Source organism: Haliotis cracherodii, unplaced genomic scaffold, assembly GCF_022045235.1.
Source record: "Haliotis cracherodii isolate W230 unplaced genomic scaffold, xgHalCrac1.p SCAF_10, whole genome shotgun sequence".
In the NCBI taxonomy this organism is placed as follows: Eukaryota; Metazoa; Mollusca; class Gastropoda; order Lepetellida; family Haliotidae; genus Haliotis; species Haliotis cracherodii.
In genome coordinates this window covers 28,678,759-28,696,373 of record NW_027266265.1, presented here as the reverse complement: position 1 = coordinate 28,696,373, position 17,615 = coordinate 28,678,759, and the positions used below count along the sequence as shown (strand labels likewise).

Here is a 17,615-nt window from a genome sequence, read left to right as displayed (position 1 = left end):
TATAGGTCACATTCAGCCCAACCCACGTTGTGTACTGTAAAATGTACATATAGGTCACATTCAGCCCAACCCACGGTGTGTAGTGTAAATGTACATATAGGTCACATTCAGCCCAACCCACGGTGTGTAGTGTATATATCATGTCCGCTCTAGTGTTTGTTTAATCAAGAGTCGGGACTATTAACAAAGTAATTCTAGAGAAAACCCATATAAGACAGGAAGTGCCATGGCGTCAACCAAGTTGAGAAGCAACATAAACAATCTGTACTGAGGTTTCACGCGGTCATCACCGGAAGTTGGGTGTTTGGCCTGGTCCTTTGTGGCGTGTGGCAAAACCATACCTACCGACATAACGTGGGGAAGTTTCCGATGACAAGATGTAGTCTTGGTCTTGAGTGAGTGAGTGTGTATGGTTTTTCGCCGCTTTTAGCAATATTCCAGCATTATCACGGCGGGGGACACCAGACATGGGCTTCACACGTTGTACCCATGTGGGAAATCGAACCCCGGTCTTCGGCGTGACGAGCGAACGCTTTAACCACTAGCTTCCCCGACCGCCCTTCTTGGGCTTAAACGGACCCTGTTTTGACAACTATATCTGTGTAATGAAAGACATTGGCAACATTTTTTAAAATCGTTATCAGATGTGTTTATAAGAATGAGAATTTTACTTCGATGTTTGCAACACTTATTAAAGTGGCTGATTTGTGATGTGTTCAAAGCTTATATTATTTGGAAAGCAAAACAAACAACGGGAAACAGTCCAGTTAAATTCATCAGGTTTTGATAAATTGTCTATAAATAAAGTTTATGATATTTGATTTTAAAACAATTGGTTCTTTAAGACAAAGAACTTCTGTTTCTTAAAAAAATGGAAGTTTCTGTTCACAATTAAAAGTTCACGTGAAGAGTTGATCCCCTATATTGCCTACTTCAACAGTTTTCGACTGCTTCACGACCAGAGGGCCAACAACCCGGAAGTGGAGAGGGAAGAATGGATTGAGGTGAGATGACGTCTTTGTATACACCTCCTTCTTGAGGGTTTACATAGCCCCAGGGTAATGTACCCGCTTCAGTGCAGGTTTCAGTAGATCTGCGAACGGTGTAAATATATACAGACAGCGTGGATCACATGATATACATAACCATCGCCATATGGCGAATAAAACCTTCATATTGGTATATTTGTTATGAATATGAGCGCCCCAATGTTATTCAAATCAGATTGTTTACTCGATACAACTCTCCGTCGAGATCGCATTCGTTGCCACTCTCCACTTTCCGTAACCTACAAGAAGACACGTCTCCCTGTCGATGTATTTTATGTGTGAAAACACAACTCACCAGTTTGAATTTGTGTATGACTACCAAGTTGAGAAGGTGGCGATGCCCGGGGCACGAATCCGCATTCGGCTTGTCCCGGAATGACACGAGTTGGTCACGAATGGTCCCGGGATGGCACGAGTGGCTATGTATCTCAAGATCTGACAAACCCTATGCAGAGAGGTACCATAGTGTTTGTCTGATCCTGATGGGACCGCCTCCGTGGTCTAGTGGTAAAGCGCCCGCCGGGAGAGCGGAAGGTTCGGGGTTTGATCCCCGGCCGCGTCATACCAAAAGACGTTAAAATACGGTACTTGTTGTTACCCTGCCTGGCGCTCGGCATTATGGGGCTAAAACAAGGACTGGCTCGGAGTCGGTATACTGTGTCTGGGTGGGGTATTCATGTTACACTGCGGGGATTGGCACTCTAAAATCGGCATTAGTCCGTACTAGTACAAGCAACCAGGCATATACACATGCATGAACGTCGCTATATAAGTGCAATAATCTTGAACGTAGCGTTAAATCCTATTGCACCATCTCAACTTGATGCCTCAGCCGCGATAGGCTGCAATAGTGCTAAAACGGCTTCACTCTCTCTCTCTCCGACTGGACAATAGGCATTCCAGAAGGCCATGAAGTCCAAGCGCCACACTCTTGTCATGCTGGAGAAGACGCTGGACACGCCCAGGAGCAACGTCACAGCCTTCGAGTTCCCCAGCCAGTCTGTTGAAGAGGAACCCATTTCTATCGATGAACAGATCAAAAGACGCAAAGTAAATTCTTGTACAATCATTTAATAAACCACAAAGTGAAAATTAGTTATAAGGTTTACTGATTTTATCTCTATTTTTTAGACATTGCATATTGTTTCGTTTACGGGTCCACCAAACTAAAAATTCACAACAATCAAATCTATTAAATCCTTTCAGGATAAAAAATTCTCAAAGTAGATTACATGGAAAGAGAACTTTTTTGCTTATCATTCAATGCAAATCTCATTTCATTGTTATTTTATCCCACCAACTTATATTTAAATGCGTTTTTGCAATTATATTTGTTTACACCAACTACCCTACGGCAAAGCAATTTAAAAAGAGACGCCTTAAAAGTTAAACTAAACTGAGAGCAAAAGAAAGTTTATGCCCATGTTTGATGGTAGCTAGAAATTAATCAAACAAGAAAAGGTTAACCGATGGTAATGGTTTTGATATCAGCATCAGATTTGTGTTTTTGTCCATAAGTTGGCAATGTTTCGGCGACTGTCGTTTGTTATTTGGCTGTCAAATCCATTTTCAAATGTGCTTATTTGTGCTTATTGTGCCCGACAGTTTAGTTTATATCTTAAACAATTTGTGAAGTCGAATCATGGAGAAGAATGTACTTGGAGGCAGTTCTTCATCTGTTGGTATGATATAGCATGACATGAATTAGTGTTCGTGTGTCTGTAAGTGTCGAGTTTACATTATAAATCCCAGTTGCTTTGTAGAATACAGCCATTCCCTATAAAGGAAACTACGGTGATAACGAACTCAAAGGGACCACTAATTTTAATTCGTTATAACCGTAGTTCGTTATAAGCATATGTACAACATAAATACACAAAATGGACGGAACCAAGAAACAGTTTCTTATATCCGGAAGTTCGTTATAAGCGTAGTTAATGGTAGTTCTATCTTGCCCGGAATAAGAATTAGAATAAGAATGTTGAAAATAAGAAATTAAAGGTTTTCAGCTCACCATTTTTTTAACAAACTAGACACTGGGTCAGTTCCCTTAAATATAAAAATATATGTTCTTACATTTAGCAATCAGCACAACAGGTTGAGGAGAATAACAACGAACCGGAACAAGTTACAATGAGGTAGGAAACCAATCAATGTTGTAATTTTCGCTTATTTCACGTTGAATTTATGATTCCTATTAATGAATGACGCATACTATTGGTAATCAGGAAACCGGAAGTGACGAAACACTTCAGCGTTCATCTGAGCTACGTGGAGAAGACGACTCCCTTAGAGCATCTGCCCACTTCAAGTAGACCCAAGCCTCCTGCATTCGCCAGGCAGGACGCGACTTTCCGAGGCGATGTGTCTAATGTTGTAGATGGCAATCACTCAGAGACCGAGGTGTCCGTTGATAATGGCACCAGTGGCACCGATGACGTGGCTTCCGTCCGTGCCAAATGGAACGTAATGGACAAAAAGTCGTCTGAAAATAGCTCCGATAAAGCAGACGTCCCATCCGGGTTAAAGAAGACAGGGCATGTTAAAACGTCAAAACGAGAACAGTCAACCATGGAGGTGAAAATAGATTTCACAGAACCCGAACCGGATTATCCCCACGACGACAAAACATCTCCTTCATCAGCAGCTACAACATCCAAATCGCTACCACTACCACCACCACCATTAATACCTGCACCGATCCCAGCGCCCAGAACACTAATATCCAGTAACACTGAACCTACCACTTCTAACACAAATAACACCCCCCTCAATGACACGGCTGGGACAAATCACACAGACTTACCACCCACTCCAACATCACCAGCAAAACGTGCCGCCGCCGAAACTGATGACAAGTACAAGGATCGTCCTCTTCACTCCCCCTCCTCCCCGCCACCACCCATCCCATCCCACATCCCCGCGCCTCCTCCTCTAAAGGGCAATAAGCTTGGGATCAAACTGAAGGTCGTTCCCAAAATGAAACTGAAGCAAATCCATTGGTCTAAAGTGACTCCATCAGAGGTGAGTTCATTAAGGGCAGTAGTTTTAGGAGCACCAATAGTAACTTGTCATCTGCCTTTACAGAAGTGATCGCGGCAACATGCATATTACCGTACACATTACGACATTGTGGTCATGGATGTATACGCGCCCCTTCATTAGTAACGGGTTTTTTCAATCACCTCGATAAAATGCTTTCAGAAATATATTTAGTTTTTAGTAACCAAAGTTGAAATGTGACTTCAATTGATTTAGCTGATGAGGCTGTCCCACACCATTAAGGAACTTCTATTTTAGGGTAACTTTTCAATGTTGATGACCAATTTTCGATGTTTATGAATTGCTTTGATATTCAATTTTGAGGTTTAATTATATCAAACCATACAAATGAAAGCGGGGCGATCTTTTTCTGTTTATTTTGCGATTTTGCGATTTGCTGTATTCGTACCATCAAATATAGACAAGGCTGATATGTGTCAGGTGTTTCCAAATATCGTACTGATTGGACAATATGATTTTCAGTAACTATAAGAATGGTAATTGTTTTGGACAAATCAATATCTTCATAACTCACTCAATCCTTTGTATTTGAAATAGCAAGGGACGATTGTTGATTAATCGCACATTGTAACGCTAATCAGGAAATCCTGTTTTTCGGAACGTTACAGTAATTCCGGAAGTATCCTGATTATTTCTCTGAGAATAGTACCGTCGGTAATACTGAGAACCATTGTATATGGAAAATGTAAAAAATCCATGTGACCGTCAGGATGGTGCATTTATGTACCTTATATGCAACTATGTCGATTACAGGTGTCGCACTCTCTGTGGAAGAACGCCCATGACGTCACTTCCCGTCTTGACCTGACAACGCTTGAAGACATGTTCGCGCTTCAAGAGAAAGACTATGTCAACATACAGTCCCAGGGTGAGTGATGTTGTGTGGTGTACAGAGAGTGTATAATCAGAATCGCTGTGGGTTCGAATCCCAGATTCGCCCTGATTATGTTTCTAGGTTTGTCTGCCGTACTCGTGGTTTCGCCCATCTTCCCGAGGCTAGGGACTACAAGAGTCCGTTTTCAACCCTTGCCGAAATTGGTTGGAATTTCGTGGCTCGATCTTTGCGCCACCAGTGGCTTATTACGGTTATGTCCCTTCTTTGTGCCTCCTATTTACCAATCATTTTCCACCTCTTATATCACTAAGCATTTGCTTCAAACAAAATAGCGGCGTCCAGTGAAAACGATCTGATCGATAATCAAGGTCTATATTGTAATAAAACGGGTCTTACCTCGCGAAGTGCATAAATCATTTGAGCACATTGATTAGAAACAGAAGAAATATGGGAAAATATCTGTCGATGCCCATATCTCAGGACACATGCTTTGCAAATCCTGCAATCGACTGAAATCCGCACTTTGAAATCCACTTCGTTTACGAACCGGATGTCTAATTCGTTGCGCGATTTTGATTGGACTATGCATAGACTCGTTAGTCCAGCCAAAGTGTAACTCCGGAATTCCTGCCCAGCTCGGCAAGGTTGGAAACTGGACTTTTACAATCAGTTAACACCTTTGCCTCGGGAAGATGGGTTTCACCAAAATGGTAAACATCTAAGACCTTTCGGCTCTCTTCCAACATAAAGCTGACACGCCGTGATATAGAGGAAATACTGTGGCATAAAACCCGATTTGCCCTGATTATGATTTTTATCTTCGTCAGCATCATACCCGTTCTTGTTGGTTTCACAAAAGTGGTAAACGTCTAAGACTGAAATACTGTCCAAAACGGCGCTAAAGCCAACTCACTCACTCACGCACGCACTCTCAATCCTTGTGATAAATTGACTAGTTTTAAATTAGTAGTCATGAAAGGTTAGCATCATCATCAATTGTCCCACAGCCTCGCTAGCGAAGTCCAGAAAACAGATTCTACTGGACCCCAAGCGAGCACAGAACCTCAGCATCATGTTCAACGGCCCGAAGCCCGACGTCGTGGAAAAATTGACAGATGCCCTGAACTCCATTTCAGAAATGGAAGCATTTCCTACAGAGAAACTCAGCACACTTAGAAGGTGAGACGGCATGTCCTCCATAGGATACACGATTTGTGCAAACAGGACAATGGCATGGGTCCTGGATGACACACCTGGTGTGGTCGTCTGCACAACGCCTGTCCATTCTTGTTAGCACCACGTCTGTTTTGTTTTCACTGAAAGTACAGTAATCTATCTATATATATTGTCAATTCATTACCTTGAAAGAGACAACTAAATTGCACGCCACTCTGGCCTCATGTTGTTTAGGTTATAACAGCAGGACTGGATCTATCTTCCAGGGCGCACTCTGTGATTAAAAGTAGGGTGTCCTCTTTGATTAACAATAGGGTGTCCTCTGGGATGAACAGTAGGGGTGTCCACTTTGATTAACAATAGGGTGTCCTCTGGGATGAACAGTATAGTGTCCACTTTGATTAACAATAGGGTGTCCACTGGAATGAACACTACGGTGTCCTCTTTGAGTAACCATAGGGTGTCCTATGGGATGAACACTACGGAGTCCTCTTTGAGTAACAATAGGGTGTCCTATGGGATGAACACTACGGTGTCCTCTTTGAGTAACAATAAGGTGTCCTCTGGGATGAACACTACGGTGTCCTCTTTGAGTAACAATAGGGTGTCCTCTGGGATGAACACAACGGTGTCCTCTTTGAGTATCAGTAGGGGTGTCCTCTTTAAGTAACAATAGGGTGTCCACTGGAATGAACACTACGGTGTCCTCTTTGAGTAACAGTAGGGGTGTCTTCTGGGATGAACACTACGGTGTCCTCTTTGAGTAACAATAGGGTGTCCTCTGGGATGAACACTACGGTGTCCTCTTTGAGTAACAATAGGGTGTCCTCTGGGATGAACACAACGGTGTCCTCTTTGAGTAATAGTAGGGGTGTCCTCTTTAAGTAACAATAGGGTGTCCACTGGAATGAACACTACGGTGTCCTCTTTGAGTAACAATAGGGTGTCCTATGGGATGAACATTAGGGTGTCCTCTTTGATGAAAATCAGGTGTCCTGTTTAATGAACAATAGGGTGTCCCTACGTGTGTTCCTGTATACTGACAGGTACCAGCCGACAGCAGACGACATGGAGATGTACCGAATGTACCGCAGTACCCGGCAGGAGCAGCATCCTGTGGACCGGTTCATGATTGACCTGTGTGACGTCCCCGCCCTGGACATCCGACTGGACCTGGTCATCACCATCCTGGACTTCCCATGTCAGTTCGAGGAACTGTCCGAGGTATGTCTGGCATCAACCCCGCTCACCTTGGGCGGCATTTGTGTGGGTACACTTGCCGTGCCATGAGGACGGCCTATGGTGTTTGTGGATCGAGCGTCTGCTCAGAGAGGGGAAGGTCTTTGGTTCGATCCCCGGTCGCGTCATGAGAACAGACGTTAACAGATGGTTCTTGTTGTTTTCCTACATGACGCGACTGGTCGGCTCGGAGTCAGTATACTGTGTCCGAGTGGGGTATTCATGTTAAACTGCGGCATGGTATCTTAGTGGACTAGCACTAGTACAAGCTACACACACACGCACGCACTCTCTTACACACGCACGCACACATATTCACACAACATAAACTGGTCAGTATTTTAGCGAGGTAAATGTTCCACCCCCCAGGAGGTGAGCCTGCTGGGCGTGGCGTGTGAGGAACTGACCGCCAACACCACGCTGACCGCTGTCCTCGAGTACGTCCTGGCTATCGGCAACTACATGAACGCCAAGTGGACATCGGGGATCGGTGCACACGGCTTCCAGATAACCTCCATCGACAAGGTGAGGCCCCTGTACCACACAGGCTTGACTCGGCCCTCTCTGTAACCTGAAAATGGTTCTTCAATTTGAACATATCTAAACAATGAGATTTATAAAAGAACACTGATCTACGGTGGCCCATAAGGGACATGGAGTCTGTTATTCCATATTTTGATGTTTCACTTACTTTTATCGTAACCTTTAGCAAATTAACACAATTTGTCATACAAATATGTAGTAATCATGTATAAAAACAACCGAAAACATGGAAAATGTACTTTCAAGTAGCTATTGAGTCGCTGAAATGTGAAGCGAAAATGTCAAAAACTAAAATGGAAATGTCAAAAACCAAAACGAAAATGTCAAAAACTAAATTGGAAATGTCAAAAACCAAAACGAAAATGTCAAAAATCAAAACGAAAATGTCAAAAACTAAAATGAAACCACAGAAAACTATTTTCACCGCGGTGGAAATAGTTTTCTGTATTTTCATTTTAGTTTTTGACATTTTCGCTTTTGTTTTTGACATTTTCATTTTGGTTTTTGACATTTTCGTTTCACTTTTCTGCGATTCAATATCTTCTTTACACATGATTTATCACATATTTGTAAGACAAATCGTGTTAATTTGCAAAAGGTAACGACAAAAGTAAGTGAAATATCAAAATATGGAAAAACAGACTCCATGTCCCTTATGGGCCACCGTACATTATAATGATTGTTGAACCCCAAAAATGATTGCAGCAAGAGAATTTTATTGTGAACATATTAACAAGAAATGGTGATTAGCGAATAACCAACGAGCTCGGAGGAAGTACGGATTACCTCCCCCTAGCAAGGAATGGTGTAAGCCGAGAACCTTTGACGAGGGACTTACAGCGTTCATTCACGAGGGACACAGATATTCCGTACTTCCGGCTTCAGGTTATTTTTCATATATCAGTGCTCTCATTTTAAGAGAGGAAATGAAGAAAAACGTATAAAATGTCAACCATAAAGAGATAATTCACGAAACTCAGCTTATTGTTCAGAGGCCATTTTTGTACGTCATGAATTTTTTTTCGGATGACATCATATTGTATTGTTCGTACCATTGAAGCAATGTGGCGTCATATCCGTTATCTGGCACTGAGCACTGACAATGGCTAAAATGTACATTTGCAAATATCCGGAATTTATTATACTCAACCGTTCTACCTTTTCTAGTGATGACGACCGCCTCCGTGGTCTAGTGGTAGAGCGTTCGCTCGGAGAGCGCAAGGTCCGGGTTCGATCCCCGGCCGCGTCATACCAAAAGACGTTAAAAGATGGTACTTGTTGTTACCTTGTCTGGCGCTCGGCATAAAGGGGCTAAAACAAGGACTGGTAGGCTCGGAGTCAGTATTCTGTGTCTGAGTGGGGTATTCATGTTAAACTGCGGCATGGTATCTCAGTGAGCTAGCACTATAAATCGGCATTAGTCTGGACTAGTACAAGCAGCCACACACACACCCATGCACGTCGCTATATAAGTGCAATAATATTGGACGCGACGTTAAACCCAATTTTACTTCACCTCACCTCACCAAAAGGATGAAGGTCGTTTACCACATAGCTGAAACCTCACGCACGGGTATTGTGCTGTCGATCATAGAAACATAATCAAGGCATTCAGGGATCATATCAAAGGAGCCCTTGGGGACTACCACCCACTCCAAGGTGTCCTGTGAATGTCATCTTATCTGTCGCTTCAGGTGCTGGATATCAAGGGACGCAACCCTCACTACACCTTACTCAACTTCCTGGTGGAGCAGATCAGACTGACCAATCCACCACTGTTAGACTGGACTTCCGGTATGAAGCACGTGCAGAAGTGCGCAGATCTGTCAATTAAGGCTGTCGGCGCAGAAGTTGAAGGTGAGAGGGAATTCCATCCCTACATGATTGGTGGGATTGGTCACGCCATTACGAAGACATGAATGTTTTAAAATAAAACAGGTGGAGATCACGGTTAATATCGGTCGCTAGTACCTTTTGCTGTTAAGAGACGTCTAAGATACTTGGCTGATTGCGTGTATAGACGCGGGCCTTTGCTCATGCCTCCAGTCACTGGCTTTCCACCCGTGAAGATCCGGGGTAGAATAGGTCGTCAGCAACCCATGCTTGCCGTAACAAGCTACTATGCTTGTGGTAAGAAGCGACTAACGGGATCGGGTGGTCAGACTCGCTGACTTGGTTGATGCATGTTATCGTATCCCAATTGTGTGGATCGATACATATGATATCAATCACTGGATTGTCTGATCCAGACTCGATTACACACCGCCCCATATAGCTGGAATATTGCTGATTGCAGAGTTAAACAACAACAAAATGATACTTGTGCTCGTGGGTTTCACCAAAGTGATAAATGTCTAAGACCTGCATCACTTCAAGCTTTCCTCCCACGTCAATCTGGAACACCGTGATATGACTGAAATACTGTTCAAACTTCGGCTTAATACACAATGTAAGGACACAAGTGGTCCAGTGGTGGAAGCCCCAAGATTTCGCATCGTCCCATAATCATGCCAGGATGTGGTCGAGGGTTCGAATCCCAGCTCGAATCTATCAGCACCATTGTCTTGCTCATGGGTTTCGCCAAAGTGGTAAACTGCATCACTTTATTCTTTCTACCCAGGTCAACATGACATGTCAATATACTACCCAAAAATAGAAAGGGAACACCCGATTCTTTCCATGTCGTGACAGCTTAACTATAGTAAAATGAAAGAATCGGGTGGCCCTTAACCTCTTTTGGAGTAGTATATAATTGGAATGATGTTGAAAACGCCGAGAATGTAACTGGCTCACTGTCAGGTAGATTGTACATTCTGTTATTGTTTTCCACAGTACTGAAGAACGGCATCAACAAGATCAAGAGGAACTTGAAGGCGTTACGGAACACACTGTCCTCCCCGAGCAAGCAGGAGAAGAAGTATATGTCCGATGTTCAGGTGACAAGACATCGTCTTACGTAGGAGGGGTAGCCTAGTGGTTGAAGCGTTCGCTCGTCACACCCAAGACTCGGGTTCGATTCTCCACATGTGTGAAACCTATTTCTGGAGTCGCCGCTTTGATATTGCTGGGATATTGCTAAAAGCGGCGTAAAACCATACTCACGTAGGAACTGTCAGGGAGCACTAAAATCAGATATGATCCGACGTTTACGTGAAGCACGGTTTAGCTCGATGTTCGAAACATCCGACTGATAAGACTACTTTCACTGAAGTTATAAAAATGATCATTTCGGGGCGTACAAAGTTCTTGTTATCGCCCTAGTGGGGATGCGGGTTGTGGCAGGTTCCGAGAACTCCGTCGCTTGTCGTAAGTGGCGACTTACATGGGTCAGGTGGCCTGGGGCTTGGCTGAATGCCTCGACGGCGTCCGGTGTTCATCAACATATCCGGCTGGGTTGTCTGTTATGTCTCTTATGTCAACAGGTCAATATAGCTGGAATATTGCTTACAAACCCATCCTATGGTATTGTATTGATAGTTTTAGGAGTCCAATGATGCATTTTCGAACGGTGCATTTGGATCCGTTAAACTTCGAGATCATGTCTCCTCTGAAAGTATCCCAATTTTTCCGTAAAAGGAGACGTGAGATGGGGTGGTCAGAATGTGTGACCTGGCTGATTGTGTAGCATCGAACGGCGTGGAACTTTTCAGTTTTCGGGAGTATTCAAATCACCGTTTCCTGTCTGTAACCTCAGAAATGAAAGTCTTGGGTCCTGTCAGACTTGTACATATTCCCCCCGTTGTTTCGTTGCTATGTATTATTTCACCCACTTCAGAATTTCATCACGGAGTACGAGAGAAAGATACAGAAGATGGACTCCACGTGTGCAAACCTCGGGAAAAGATTTCGCTCAATTTTGGTAAGACAAATGTCTTTTGTTTCAATGTGTATACTTTTTGTGGTCGTTTTAGGATAGGTATGCTCCATATGCACGGTAATGACAGGCATATTGATTAGTATACAATCCCCCCACCGTTGTTCTCATACTGGGAATGTAGCAGTGGCGTCGGAACGTGTTGAGATCCGGGGGACACCCCCTAAAAAAATATTTGTGACCAGGGGTGGGTGCATATATTATTTTACTGTCACCTGGGTGGGCCCATATATTTTGTTGATGGAGGGTCAGTGGAATGTCTAATGGACATCTCATTTAAGTAGATTCTAAATACGTATGGACGGCCATCTTGCTACAATAGTTTATAGATTCAAAATTAACCACAAACGATAACGTGTGTTCAAGAAGATTTGTTTGTCTTTAGCCAAATTCTAACGGTAACCAGTTGTGACTCGTGAGTTAGCACCAGTAATTTTCATATCTTAGACAGGACATATAGTATGTTGATGGCATCTTAATACATGGCATTCGTTGTGAAATAGCTTTTGTAATTTTGTTTATGCAGAAATTTGTTTTCTAAGATTGAAATTTGCATTTGTACAAAATTAAGCGCTTGTAAAGAAGAGAGTTTATGAGCTAATCAAAGTGATGGATAATACATTTGCAGCTGACTACATATTTCACATTTTACACTAGTATATCAGCAGAACGCCCGGCAGCAGGGATTAACAGAACAATAAGCACGGAGACACACATTAATTTGGTTGCAGAGTTAAAATACAAAACTGGTAAATTCCATGATCAGTTGAAGACTGGCGATCAAAATGTTGCGTTGCATCCAACTGTTCAGGAATCGAGAACACGTGCAAACCGTGAGAGAACAGTTTACACATTAAATTTTATTTCGATTTATACATTTAACTTTGTTTAAAGGGCAAGTAAACACAATATAGAAACTTTGCAGATTGTAATACTTTAGGGACTCCTTAATCACAAATGCCTATCCAAAATTAAATTTGAAAAACGGTAGCAGATGATTAAAAAGATTGTCGCCCAAACGAAAATATCCGCCACTTGGATTAAAACGGTTTCCGGTGTTTGTAGCGCTGCACTATTTCAACGATCGCTCGGCGCCTAAGCTGCCCGCTTCCACCTCGTATTTTTTAATCGCATCCACGGGGCTTTTCTGTCTGCTCATCCGTTTGATAACCCTGTCCACAACTTAAGCTATGAATTAGTAACAGAATAGAAGATGCCTTCAGTTGTCTTCTCAGTTCTCAGTTCTATATTAACCCTTAAGCATTAAAGACTATCGGTGGTTAGCAACAATCGTTGGGAGTGATCCTTGACACGGTAGACATCGTCTTCATGACAGTGATGAAGATATAAGGAGTTTGAACAGCAAAAACTTATACTAAACTTTTCTGAAAATGTCAGCTCTGTAGAGAATTTTACCTAGGTGAAATTACTGCTTAACATTTTAAATGCTATTTTTTTACAAGTTTAAAGAATAAAGTATTGTTTGGTGCACATATTCCTTCACCTGGGTTAGGTGTGGGGTGTGGGGTTAGGGGTGTGGGGGGGGGGGGGGGGGGGGGTGAGAGTCCTTTAGTAAGTGAGATCTATATGTAAATATCAGTTGTTACTAACGTAAATGCCCAAGTCTTCACTTAAGTATATACAATAACTGATGCTCATGATATTAATCACTGGATTGTCTGGGCAAGACCCCATTTTTTACAGACCGCCGTCATATAGCTGGAATATTGCTGAGTGGGAATTAAACAACAAACAAACAAAACACATACACTAACTACTATGGCGTATTTTCAGGCATATTATGGCGAAGCTTCCAACCGGACGTCCGACGTCTTGTTCTCCAGTGTGGCCATGTTTGTGGACAAATTTCAGACGGCCAGAGACAAGGTAAAGACATAGCTACCTGACGGTAGTCAGACACATTTACCACGTGACAACCCATGCATGTAACAATTTCCAAACAGAATATTCACAAACAACTTTGGGGAGTTCACTGTCAGAGAACTACGTCACACGTTGCCAGAGTTAACCAGCGACTGAGCCGCAATCGACGGAGTGTGTGTTACGGAGTGAAGTGTATTCCCCACGAGAACAACGCCAGAATGTGTAGTTGAAGTATTAACAGACCACTAAACACAGCGATGACTCACAGACGTACAGTGGGCGACAGAGTTTCCAGTGAGGACGCGGTTCATTACACTTGTGCCATACATCCAGTGTAGGGCTAACAGACCAAGAAGATTCCCCAGACAATCACAACCAGCATACCGTAAATCACTGTAGTGGGCACGGGTGGCCCAGTCGTCTAAGGCACGGCGATTCGCTGTACATAGTTGCGTCCTTTGGGCACGCCAGAAACCTAAGATTGTCGGTTCGAATCCCGGTCCGTCCCAATTATTTTTCTAGGTTTGTCATCACCATATCGTGCTCGCTGGTCTCACCAAAGTGGTAAACGTCTAAGACCTGTACAATTTGGGTAAACTCTCCCAACAAGCGGCGTTAAAGGGGCGTAAAAGCAGCGTTAAACCAAACTCACTCACTCACTTTATTCAAGGGTGTGTTGTTGTTTTTAAAGAGTCTTTTTCTCATTTTTGTTTCAAATGTCTCTTTTCGATGTGTTAAAAGATGTATGGGAACAGATAAAAAGTTATAATAATTCCTTAATATTAATTATATTCACCGCCGAAATTGATAATGGCATTGATAAAACTATACTCTCCTTAAAACGATAAACCTTGGACATATTTGACATCATCATTCTATTTCCATTTGAACACCCGTGAAGACCTGGATTAGAATTGGGCTTCGGCAACCCATATTGTCATAAGAGGCGACTAACGGGATCGGGTGGTCAGGCTCGCTTCGTTGATGCATGTCCTCATATCGTTATATAGACCGATGCTCATGATGACAATCACAAGATTGTTTGGCCCAGACTCGATTATTTACTGACCGCTGTCATATAGCTGGAATATTGCTGAGAACGGCGCTAAACAACACGCAAACAAACCCATTTAACGTTCGACCAGGCGTTTATAAATCGTCGGAACTTCGAGGATCTGTACACGCTCATTTCCTACACCACGTGTGAAGACATAGGTAAGACCCGTGAAGATCCGGGGTAGAATAGGTCTTCAGCAACCCATGCTTGCCGTAAAAGGTGACTATGCTTGTTGTAAGAGGCAACTAACGGGATCGGTGGCCTGTCTTGCTGACTTGGCTGATGCATGTCATCGTATCCCAATTGCGTGGATCGATGCTCATGATGTCAATCACTGGATTGTCTGGTCCAGATTGCATTATTTACAGACTTCCGTCATATAGCTGGAATATTGGTGAGTGTGGCGTTGAAACAACAAACAAACAAAAAATACACATTGCTCCAATATAAAAATAAATTCAAATAGATCCGAAATTAAAATTAAGGAGTCTAATTCATTTCAGTCAATGTGACTAAAATCCCCTCAACATCAAAAGTGCCAAACATATCAACCAATTTAGGGACTGATAAAAACCTATTTGTTCCAATCCGCCTATACAACTCTCAGTGAAGGCTCTCTTTGACCATCAGACTCGTGCAAAAGCGCCTTAAAGCAGATCCAATCTGGACATTGACGCTATATAAACTTTATCTATTAGTATTAGTATTAGTATGATGATGATGATGATGATGATGATGATGATGAAATAGACACGCGCCACTACGACACCGCATATTGACCGTATGTGTAAACGGGTGATGGAGGGTCGTTGTGCGTACGAACCGTGAAGTATTGACGATGACGTCCATTGAAACATTTACCATACGCCGAACACGGACTAATTGATGCTGTGACAGTCCTTGACAAAGCAAACCATTAGTTGGATTACGACAATTGCCGTGGAACATTTATGACGAATGAATAAATACAATACACGTGATGGTATCGGTGATTCATCTTGCTGAGTGTTATCGATGTTGCTTCAGTGAAGCAGACGTCACTATCAGACTGCTGGTCCCCTTGTACTGTCGTGCTGTATTGTTAGATAAGCAGCTTCAGATAAAAGTTAAACTCCCATGCAAGCTTTCAACAACTCATTGCCATACGGGTTGTTTGTTTGTTTATATTGAAAGTATTTTGATATGTAAAGGGATATACACTTTTGGTAGCAACTAGCTGTGTGATGTGAATGAGGTGAAATGGGGTTTAACGTCAAGGTTATTGCAGTTATATAGCGACGTGTGTGCGCTCGAGTGTGTGTGGTGTGGTGCGTGCTTGTGTCTGTGTGCGTGCGCGTGTGTGCGTGTGCGCGCTTGTACTATTCTGCCATTCGGAATTCTGCCAGATTTATAGTGCTAGAGATACCAATTCGTGACTAACTTGTGTTATTCCGGGACAAGCTGAAGTTACGGAAAGGGGCGAGTGGTGACGAATGAGAGCATTCGTGACGAATGATAGATACCAGGCAGTTTTACATCCGGTCAGTCTGCACCAGGCAAGATAATAAGTGGATCGCAAAAGGGACGGATCCAGGAATCTAAGAAATGAAAAGAAAAGAAAAGAAGGTGGGGCGGGGTGGCCATTTGGCCCATTTATTACTTCAGTGTGTAAGTGTGCATGTGTGTGTGTGCGGGGGGGGGGGGGGGGGGGTCAACCCAGAAACCACATACACAACATGTGAACCGTTATTAACTTTACCTTAACAACCAAATCTGCAAGTTATCATGGTAGGACATTTTTTTACATTTAAACAGGTGGGTGCCATCCATCCCTGTCTCCCACCCTAAACACTGTATCCGCCTCTGCACACCACCGACCTTCCGCTCTCTAGAAAGACGCCCTGTCCACTTAACATCGGAGGCGGTTATGATGTTAATGAAGTAAAATGCTATCTTCCTTAAATGTTTTATCCGCTCACCTTTCATCAGTTGAACAGGATTAAACTGAAGAAATGTTTGTTTAAATTGAAGAAATGTTTGCAACACTGAGATAGCTTCACGTACTCTAAGACCACACGTCGTTTCTTTAAGCTATACCCAACCAAACCCTGGTCCTTATTTTTTCAATTCTGCTTGTCTCACCATCAAAATACGTTATTTAGTAAACTGTCGGGCAAAATAAAGTATCCACTTGAACATTGAATTTGACCAAACAATTACAAACGTTATCGAAACGTTACTAAAAACAATCGCCGAGACACTGCAAACGTAAGATCTGACATTCGTATCAAATAAATCACTATTAAAAAAACATTTCTTCTTTGTTTCATTTTAGCCATCATGAAACATGGGTACACTCTCTTTGACCGGCTGTTAATATGCCATCAAGCATTTAGAAAATTCGTCAAGGACCTGCTATTGCTCTTCGATATATTAAACAACTGCCGCCCAAAAAACTACCAAACACCCCAAGGAAAATTAAAAATTAAAAATTATTTTGAATTTTATGTGTGGATTGTAAAATTGTATTAAGAACGGCCACACCCATCCCTCCCCATATCATACTTATATATTTTATTTTTTTTCAAAAACTTGATACTCGTCGGTCCCGTAGCCCCAGTAAGGGAGATGATTGTACTTTCCCTTTACTTCCACTGTTCCACCGGGAGCATCAATTGTTTGATACTATTCATGTATTGAACTGTATATACTGTTATTCACGTACATGTTGCAGTAATAAATATCTAAAATACAAATGCTAAATCAACGGTGTTGCTTTTTCTGGGTACTTTTCTACATAGGTGTGATGTAATCAAATACCTGCGCGTGCGCGTCATTCACCCAATGATTGCACAGTGTCTATCCGTACCTTAGTGGAAATGGTTTAACACTGGCAATATCGGAGTTCATTTGTCC

The 17,615-nt window shown here is 42.6% G+C and overlaps 1 protein-coding gene across 1 annotated transcript in view; it reads left to right on the top strand.

Moving 5' to 3' along the window:
- The window catches only part of LOC139448558 (uncharacterized), a 41,217-nt gene extending 26,763 nt beyond the window's left edge, over positions 1–14,454 (top strand). Inside the window, exons 8-19 of the mRNA XM_071230130.1 lie at positions 941–1,004; positions 1,944–2,099; positions 3,132–3,187; positions 3,278–4,073; positions 4,866–4,980; positions 5,955–6,126; positions 7,170–7,347; positions 7,732–7,887; positions 9,600–9,762; positions 10,738–10,841; positions 11,681–11,764; positions 13,574–14,454. Of these exons, the coding sequence (XP_071086231.1) occupies positions 941–1,004; positions 1,944–2,099; positions 3,132–3,187; positions 3,278–4,073; positions 4,866–4,980; positions 5,955–6,126; positions 7,170–7,347; positions 7,732–7,887; positions 9,600–9,762; positions 10,738–10,841; positions 11,681–11,764; positions 13,574–13,678 (2,149 nt within the window). The 3' untranslated portion in view covers positions 13,679–14,454. The remainder of the gene's footprint in view (positions 1–940; positions 1,005–1,943; positions 2,100–3,131; positions 3,188–3,277; positions 4,074–4,865; positions 4,981–5,954; positions 6,127–7,169; positions 7,348–7,731; positions 7,888–9,599; positions 9,763–10,737; positions 10,842–11,680; positions 11,765–13,573) is intronic.
- The last annotated feature ends 3,161 nt before the right edge of the window (positions 14,455–17,615 follow it).